Below are 7,970 nucleotides of genomic sequence, written 5' to 3' on the forward strand. Positions count from 1 at the left end.
GGGGGCGGGGCCCGGGTGGGGCCGGGGTGGGTGGGCTCGCCCCCGCCCCCGCCCCCACCCGGGTCTCAGGCCCGGTAGCCCCCGATTCACTCCCCGCCCCCCCGCTTCCGTGGCAGCGAAGTGGCCTCCTCCTTCCCACCTCGGCTGGGGCCGCTCCCCCTGTGTAACCTGGGGCAGGGCCGGGGGAAGCCTCTTCCCGCCCCCAACTGCGTCCTGGAGTGTGGAGATTCCGCTGCTCCCAAGAGGTCAGCTTGGGCTAGACCACCTGTCCCCCAGCTTCCTGCCCCCAATCCCTGGACTCCTGGAAGAGACTCCGTGGGAAGAGGCCTTTTCCCATGGCGAGGGGACTTTGGGGGATGCTTTTTGGGGGTGGGTGTGCCAATGGGGACCTCACTAGTCACCTGGCCGCGTGGGAGAGCTCTCATTGCACCACCCAGAAAAGTGCCTATTTTCCCATGTTGACCCTTTCACCTGTTCAGGAACCTGTCAGCCACAAGCTTCCTGTCCTGATTGCTGTCCAGAATCCAGCTCTGCCCAGTGGAACTTCTGCGATGATGGACATGTCCTATATCTGTTGTGTCCAGTGCAGTGGCCACCAGCCACATGTGACTATCCAGCAACTGAAATGCGGCTAGTGTGACATTTAATTTAATTTTATGTTTAATGTAAATAGCCATATATGGCTGTCTTATTGAACAGGGTAGGAGATGATGGGGGGGGGCCTGCCTACTTAAGGTCATGGAGCCCCAGTCTGTTGAGCTGGAAATGACACTGACTCCAAACCTTCCTGCAAACAGTGAGGAAATAAAGCTAAGCAGGCAAGAAAACTCAGAGAATTGTGCTCTTGGCTCTGCACTGGGATGCTGGCAGATGTGGGAGTGCTGCCCTAGAGAGGCCCTGGTGTTCTATACAATTCCAAAAGCCTGTAATTCTAGAGGTACGAGCTTTGCTGGGGCCTGGGTGGGCCACTCAGTGCCTCACCTTTTTCAGTCAAAAGAAGGGTGAGCATCTGTCATGAAGAGGAACAGTGTCAGTGGCTTCATTCAGGTAGATGCTGCCTCTCATTCCCCAAGCTACACATCTGCAGATCGTCCAAGGGGTCAGGGTGGGAGAAGACATCAGCCTGAGTCCCAAGTCTTGTGAGATGGAAGACAGCAGTGCATACATCTGTGTGCTTGTGCACCTGGCCCCATACCAGGGTGGGTGAAGCTCTGAACCTGTGAAGGTACAACTGTATGTGGTAAGGTGGGAAGCCCCCAGACCTGAGTCAGACGGGCAGCCTTCTAGTTTTGATTTTTCACACTTCACTGAGCACTCTTGGCCAAATGCTTTCATTCTCTGAGCCTCAGTTTCTCCACATGTAAAAAGGGAGCATCGGTCGGATCTCTGGTGTTCTACGTTTTTAGGTGTTGGTGCCTTAGACTGCATGGGTAAATGGCTATGTGGGGTGGGGGGTTGCAGTGCCTGAGCGCAGAGCCTGAGCTTGAGGCTGGCTTCCATGAGCTGGGACCATCTTGCTGGCCCACAGTCCACTGCCACAGTGTTAGCCCTGGTCCTCAAGGGGCTGGCTCTCTGCAAACTTCCCACCCAAGGTTGTGTAAACCTTCAACTCCACTCGAACCCCGCTGATGTCAGATGGATGGCATCAGCCCTGCACGCAGGAACCTGTGCTTGTGAGTGAACGTATAGTTTGTCATTCTGTCACGTTCCTGTCTGCACATGATCTCTTGGTTGTGCTTCCCTCTGTTTCAAACCCTAGTGAACCCAGGTACAGTGGGGCTGTGAACATGAAGTCTTTATTCTGTTTGTCCTCGAAGTAGGGAAGAGCTGGTGCTGGGGGCAGGGCGCACATCCAGGAGGTGCTCCATGACCCTGAGTGAGGGCACAAGCACAGGCAGGGGTTGGAGAGTCCCAGAGAGTGCTCTAGCTCTGGGCTAGAGCTGAGGGCAGGACCTGCAGGGCAGCAGAGGACCTCAGCGGGCCAGGGCAAAGCCAATGCGATTGTTACGCCGATCAAATTCCGTGTAGAACTTGCGGATGAAACTGGCACCCAGGACCCAGACTGGCCCCGTGGGCGGTGGGACGTCCAGGCCATGGAGGGCCAGTGTACACAGATCATCACTATTGTAGGGGTCCTGGCAGGAAGCAAGAGGGTTTCCACACTGCCCAGCTGATAACCACGTCGCCTGACTCCAGCAGCCATCCTCAGCAACATCCCCCCACCAGTCCCCCATCCACACCGGGCCTCCATCACATGCTGGCCCTTTGAACTGTCATGGATTGCACCCCTCCGAGATGCAGGTACTAAGCTGGATGCTGCTAACAGTGCATCAGGCACAGCACTGCCTTCAGCAGCTTACAGTCTGGCAGAGCTTCTGGTGCTAGACAAGGTATTTAACACCTCTAAACCCACTGGATATAAAAAGCAGGTAAGAGTATAGGAGCATAACATTACTGGGGGCATTTGATGAGAATGGAGATCAGGAGATGATCCTGAAATTTGGCTGCAAGTTGGAATCACCTGGGGAGTTTTGAAAACATTGATGTCCAGGTACCACCCCCAGAGGTATCAATAGGTATGGGATGTGGCTTATTACTGGGATTTTTAAAAGCTCCCAGGTGACCCTAATGTGCAGCCAAGTTTGAGAACAACTGGTCTAGCAGGTAATCTGTGCATAATGACTCGTCTCTTTTTGAGGGCCCCTGCCCACCCTTCCTCTCTGTTGCCGAGGGGCAGACTAGAGTCTCACCTGTAACACATAGTCCGCGCTGGTGAGTGTGTAGGCTCTGCCTCCGAGGTGGAAGGAGATGTCAGGGAGTGTGGGCACTTGGTTACAGTTCACGACATACTGGCGGTGGGGAGGGTCAAGGGAGCCCCTTTGAGTGTGGGAGGTCCCCCAGCAGACACAGTCCTGTGCTTGTGGCCCAGCCCTTCTCCTGGAGAGGGCTGGGCACAGTCCCCAAGTCCCCAGTCCCCTCTCCCAGGGACCAAGGACCAAGCCACACAGGGGAAGAGTGTGAGAGGCAGGAGAGGAAGGCCTGAAATGGTCTCATTTGGGACCGAATGTTTCCTAGGGTCATTTGGGGGCCTGGACCAGGTGGTGCTCCCCCCACCCCTAGCGCCCTCCCCGCCAGCTCCTTACTTCATCTGTGCTCAGCTCCTTGGCCCCCAGGGTCTCCATGAGCAGCCTTAAGGAGCTGGTGGGACCCGAAATGTAAGATGCTCCGGTATCCACCACTACCATGCAGCCCTCCTCACAGAGCAAAGTGGTCGACCTCACAGACACCCTGGGGAAGGCTACACAGTCAGACAGACAGATGGACAGCAGGCCGATGGGGCACCACCAGGCTGCATGGCTTTCCTGAGTGAGGGCAGATGATGGGAGGGAGTGCTGGTGGTCCAGTGATTCAGTGAAGGAGGGGTAATGCGTGAGCTGGAAGAAGAGAGGTGCTGCCCCCTCCCTCGGCATGTGGCTTAGTGACCCTCCGCTTCCTCCCAGTATGCCCCCTCCTCTCTGAACCATATATCTCAGTGTTCCCCATCCCCGGACAAAGCAGGCAGAGAGCAAGTGTTGGCCAGACCTTAAGAAGTGGCTGCATTAGGGGAGAGGGCAGGATGGGAACCCTGCCCCTTCCAGACCGCACCCACAGCAGCAGCAGCATTTTTAGAGAGTGAGGAGGGTTGAGGATTCCTGACCCTTTCATTCTGATCTGCCAGGAGCCAGTCTTGCTGACGCTCACGTAGTGGAAATTCTCTTGGTAATACTGGGGGTCGCTGCCTCCCAGCACGATCTCTCCCCCCAGCAAGTGGGAATTCCTAAAGGGAAGATCAGAGGCTCTTGGAGACCCACAACCTCGAGACTCAGTAACCCCAGCAATAAGGGAAGTTGGGCACAGGTGCAGGGTGGGGCAGAGGAAGGCGGGGCGGACGGAAAGGTTAGGGAGCTGCAGAACATGCCGCTTCTCCACCTTTCTTGCCCCTTCCCAAGCCCAGTCAGAGGTGGTTCCAGGATAGTCCGGCTGCGCCCAATAAAGCACCCCCAGAGAGGTCACAGAGAAGGAACAGGCACACGGACAGTGAGTAGAATGCAAACAAGACACAAATCAGCCCCACCCTCACTTGGGTTCAGGTAGCTGTGTGCTGCGCAGGTGCACGGGACATGGGATGGGCCTCTGGGAGCTGTTGGGTGGGGGTGGGCAGGGACACGAGGAGAGCGGGAGGGTGGAGCAGAGAGCTTGGGCCTCTAACAGAGCCTGGGTCTGCTGAGGTGAGTTTTGGGCAGGTGGCATGTGTGATTCTGGGCCAGGTGCTCTGGAGGGTCAGGGCCAAGTGTTGGGGGGGTTTCCGGCTCCATACTTGGAATTTCTGCAGAGAAAGAGACACAGCAGAAAGGAAGACTTTGTTTCAGGTGAGCCCCGCCAGCCTGTTGTTTGGCAGGGTGGGTATTACGCGCTCTTTTTACCCTACAGGCAATGGAGTCACCAGGAGGTGAAGTCACTTGCCTGAGTGGGGGACTGGAGCCAGGGCTCCTGGTGCCCAATCCGAAGCTGATGCCCCTTGCTTTCCTCTCCTCCAGGTGGCATGATGCCTCCCAAAGCTCAGGGCCTACCTTAGGGCTGGTTTCCTCTATGTGTGTGTGTGTGTGTGAGAGAGAGACAGAGACAGAGAGACAAAGAGAGAGAGAGAGATGGGATTTTCCAGCATTCATAGTAGAAGGCAAGTGTGCATGCACATGGGTGCACAGCGTGTAGGTCGCACATTATTGGTGCAAGTGCACTTAATTGCATTTTTATAAATCCAGTACATATGCATATGTGCTAGCACAATTTCCCTCTGCCTCTCTCCCCAAACTTCAAGATCTCTCTGGACGTTGCCTCCTTCTCATCCCAGTGTAAAGGAAGAGGCAGGCCCTCTCCTCAACAAGGCCCGCCTTCCTCCTGTTTGCTGGGATTCTACTCCCTTCCATGGCCTCCAGGCTCCTATACCCTCAGTTACGTCCTCTTTTTCCCCACATTTTCAACCTCTCACTTTCCACTGGCTTCTTCCTCCACCTGCAAGCACACTCAGGCATCCTCCAGCATTTAAGAACACCCACCCTTCTTTTCCCTGCTTCTCTGTGCAGCTCTGTCCGTACCCCACCTGGCATTCCCTCCCCTGACGAATTTCTCAGGGCAGCCTACATCTGCCTTTGCCTTCCTGACACACATCCACCTCTTCACTGCTTGCCATCTGCCCTTGCCTGGCCTCTAAAACACCTCTTCCCAAGACTGCCCCTCACAGCCAACTGGTGGCCTTTTCTCAATCCCTCCCTTTCTCTCATCAAACCAGACACTCCTTCTCATTTCATCTCTGTGATTTCTCTGGACATTGACCCTCCCCTCTGTCCTCGCTGCTACTGGCCTCCTGTTCGCACCCTCATGGTCTCTTGTCTCCAGCTCATACAGAACAGCTGAGAGCAGATCACATTTCTGCTCAACAGCTGATAGCAGCTTTCCCAAGATTGGCTGAGCTGCACATAAGCTCAGCCTAGAGTTGAAAGCATGGGGTTTCAGCCTCATGTCCCCTGTTGTTGCCCATCACGTTGTAATGTTTCTTGTCTTCCCTGACGGACTGTAAGCTCTGTGAGGGCAGGGACTCTGTCTTGTACACTGTGTTCATGGCTGTACCCCCAGAGCCTCGCACAATGCTTGTCATATCAGTGCCCAATATTTGTTGAATCAGTGAATGAGCAGATAAATGAAGGGATTAATGAATGAATGAAGTCAGCTGTCTATGTGAGAGAAGCCAGGGCCCTTACAGGGAGGTCCGCCAGTCACGGCAATGCCTTACTTTCCAACACCCCCACGCTGCATTCTCCTCTTGTTCTAGAGCAGTGCTGAACTGAACAGAAAGTAAAAGAACTTTCCACAAAGATGGAAATGTGCTACACCTGTACTATCCAAAGTGGTAGCCACTAGTCACTGTGGCTGCTGAGTACTTGAAATATGTAGTGTGACTAAGGATTTGAATGCCTAATTTTAATTAATTTTAATTTAAGCATTGGCTTCCATATTGGATAGTATAGCTCTACATATGGATTGAATACCACCTGATCCTGAATACATCAAAATCCTGGCCCAGAACTCTTCCTACTCTCCCAGCTCTCCTGCCTCCTTCCCTCTCCCCGCCTCTGCCCCTGGAGTCCAGGCCTACCTGCTGTAGTAGACAGAGAAGACGTCCTCCTTCAGCACCCTTTGGGAGAGGATGTGGTCAAAGACGGGGGTGACCCCCCCAATGGCCTGTGCAGGGAAGCCCATGCCCAGAACACCGTCAAACTTGGCCAACATGAAAGGTATCAGGGGCAGCTCCGTAACCTCTCCAAACGTCTGTGTGACTGTGATTCCGCCCACCTGTTGGAGGAAGGACCAGAGGAGACCAAGCCCACAGCCTGTACCCTGGCCAGGGTCTGGTCTAGGCTTCCACACTGGGGCCCCCGGGCACACACAGGCCCCAGGGTGTGACAGTCTGGGGTAAGACCATTTCATCAACACTACATGCATATCACCTCTCCTAATAAACATGTAGGCGGCAGAGTCCAGAGGGACTGGAAGGGGCAGAGGTTGAGAAGGTGGTATTGCCAAGCAATAGTAGTAGAAGAAAAGATGCCAGGAGCTCCCCAGTGGCCCAGCTTTCACATCGGCAGGACTGGGTTTTCGTCCCCTACCCCCATGATGGGCTGAGGATTTCTCCAGCACAGCCAGGCCTGCCCTTCATGATCCTTTTTCCCTAATTTCACAGACAAGGGGGAGTAAGGGCTCACACTGATTTCCTCTCAGTTCCATATGTACTCTTCCCCTAACTCTGTCAGAGCAGTAGCTGGAGAAACCCAGAAATGGAGGAGGGTCAGACACAGGCCAAGTGACAGTGAAGACCAAGACTGACCTTAATCCCAAACTCTGAACTCAACTATGACCTTAAAACTTAAGCCTGACTCCAAAAGTGACACTGACCTTAAGGATGACAATACCCCTGACCCCTGACCCCGACTCTGACTCTGGATTTCAGTCTAGGGTCTAGTTAAGAGCCCAGTCAGAGCTGGGTGACCTCAGGCAGGTTACTTGACTGCAGGTTGTGGGGCTCAGGACAAATCCTATGAGTGTATTAGATGGAAAGGCCTCCACAGATCACCCAGGTTGAGCCAGGAGCTCAGGTCTGCTCTGCCCCAGGTGCTTTGAAGCTCTGGAGAGAAGTTGCAGAGGAGGGTGCTCTTCAGCTCTCCGGGCTCCAAGGTGGACGGGCCTGCACCTTCCCCAGCCACAGGCCCTAGGGTGGCAGGAGACGTCTAGGGACAAGAAGGGCAGGAGGTCAGATGACCTGGCATGGCCTCACTTACAGTCACCAGGTCCTGGCTCAGGAAGCCTTTGACCTTCCCAGATCCATAGTGGATGGTGAATTCCGTCCCATTCTCCACATAGCTGGAGGATTCCGAGGAGTCGTAGAGGCTGTGAATCTCTGGCAGGGAGACATAGGCTCAGGGCCAAGGGAGGCCCAGGCAGGGGGCTCGGGGGCAGGCGCTGACTATGGCCCATGTGTTGAGGCCTGAGTGCAGAGAGAGGGTGGCCCTGAGCTTAGAGGCTTGGAAAATGTGTTTCATCAGTCAAGGACTGTGTACCTGGGGCCACTGTAATGTGCTCATGTCTCTGAGAATTTTGTCTCAAATGAAGTATTTAAAAGTAATTGCTAACACTAGGGTGGGGGGAAGATTCTGGTCACAGTAGGCATTCAGTAAGTGCACTGAGGGTGAGGACGGCAGAGCCCAGGAGCCGGGGATAGGTCTGAGAATTCAGTCCTCTCCCAATCTCAGGAGGAGTGAGAAATGGCTTTCTGGGTGGGCTGGGGGCTCCTGGAGCCTGCTTTTTTTTTTTTTTTTTACCTTGGTGGCCTTAGAAGAAAAATGGGGGCCATTTTCTTCTCTCTTCTTTGGGGCCGG

The 7,970-nt window shown here is 54.5% G+C and overlaps 1 protein-coding gene across 2 annotated transcripts in view; it reads right to left on the bottom strand.

Moving 5' to 3' along the window:
• Positions 1–1,783: 1,783 nt before the first annotated feature.
• Positions 1,784–7,970, bottom strand: part of REN (renin) — an 11,433-nt gene continuing 5,246 nt past the window's right edge. The window contains exons 4-10 of one of the 2 annotated variants that reach the window (XM_007470655.1): positions 7,374–7,492; positions 6,194–6,390; positions 4,358–4,366; positions 3,698–3,817; positions 3,144–3,288; positions 2,751–2,849; positions 1,785–2,135 (exon numbers count right to left, since the gene is read on the bottom strand). In XM_007470655.1, coding sequence (XP_007470717.1) covers positions 1,974–2,135; positions 2,751–2,849; positions 3,144–3,288; positions 3,698–3,817; positions 4,358–4,366; positions 6,194–6,390; positions 7,374–7,492 — 851 coding nt within the window. In that variant the 3' untranslated portion in view covers positions 1,785–1,973. Of the gene's footprint in view, positions 2,136–2,750; positions 2,850–3,143; positions 3,289–3,697; positions 3,818–4,357; positions 4,367–6,193; positions 6,391–7,373; positions 7,493–7,970 lie in introns of both variants that reach the window. The other variant, XM_007470656.1, reaches the window with a different exon arrangement.

This window comes from Lipotes vexillifer, unplaced genomic scaffold (assembly GCF_000442215.2).
Source record: "Lipotes vexillifer unplaced genomic scaffold, Lipotes_vexillifer_v1.1 scaffold1122, whole genome shotgun sequence".
Lineage (NCBI taxonomy): Eukaryota > Metazoa > Chordata > Mammalia > Artiodactyla > Lipotidae > Lipotes > Lipotes vexillifer.